The following is a 697-nucleotide window of genomic DNA, read 5'->3' on the forward strand; positions in this document are numbered from 1 at the left end:
ACAGCCCCAGTGGTCACTCACCCCATAGCCCCAGTGGTCACTCACCCCACATCCCCAGTGGTCACTCACCGAACGGCCCCAGTGGTCACTCACCCCACATCCCCAGTGGTCATTCACCCAGCATCCCCAGTGGTCACTCACCCCACAGCCCCAGTGGTCACTCACCGAACGGCCCCGGCTGTGGTGGCCCCTCGAGCTCGGCCAGCAGGTCCAGCAGGACGCGGCACGTCCGGTCCCCTCTGGCCACGGCCAGAGCGCGCAGCCGCCGGACCCAGCCCGGCCCGCCCGGGGCTCCCAGCGCGGCCACCTCGGGCTCGGACACGGCTCCGGCCGCGCGGAGTCCGGCCAGCAGCGCCTCGGCCGGGACGGAGTCCAGGCGCCGCTCCAGCCCCCGGCCGCCCGCTTGGACACGCTCCAGCGCCGACATGGTGGCCAGAGGGGGGATGGACACTGGGAATGGATACTGGGAGTAAGGGCTGGACACTGGGAATGGACACTGGGAGTGGGGGCTGGACACTGGGAACGGACACTGGGAATGGGGGCTGGACACTGGGAGTGGACACTGGGAATGGACACTGGGAGTAAGGGCTGGACACTGGGAATGGGCACTGGGAGTGGGGGCTGGACACTGGGAACGGACACTGGGAATGGACACTGGGAGTGGGGGCTGGACACTGGGAATGGACACTGGGAGTGG

At 69.0% G+C, this 697-nt stretch overlaps 1 protein-coding gene across 1 annotated transcript in view; it reads right to left on the bottom strand.

The window, feature by feature from the left end:
- Window positions 1-685, bottom strand: part of LOC121660536 (S-antigen protein-like) — a 1573-nt gene extending 888 nt beyond the window's left edge. Inside the window, exon 1 of the mRNA XM_042019907.1 lies at window positions 166-685. Coding sequence (XP_041875841.1) covers window positions 166-427 — 262 coding nt within the window. The 5' untranslated portion in view covers window positions 428-685. The remainder of the gene's footprint in view (window positions 1-165) is intronic.
- Between the last annotated feature and the right edge of the window lie 12 nt (window positions 686-697).

Source organism: Corvus kubaryi, unplaced genomic scaffold, assembly GCF_017639235.1.
Source record: "Corvus kubaryi isolate FWS band 111438036 unplaced genomic scaffold, C.kubaryi_AGA036_p1.0 36464, whole genome shotgun sequence".
Lineage (NCBI taxonomy): Eukaryota > Metazoa > Chordata > Aves > Passeriformes > Corvidae > Corvus > Corvus kubaryi.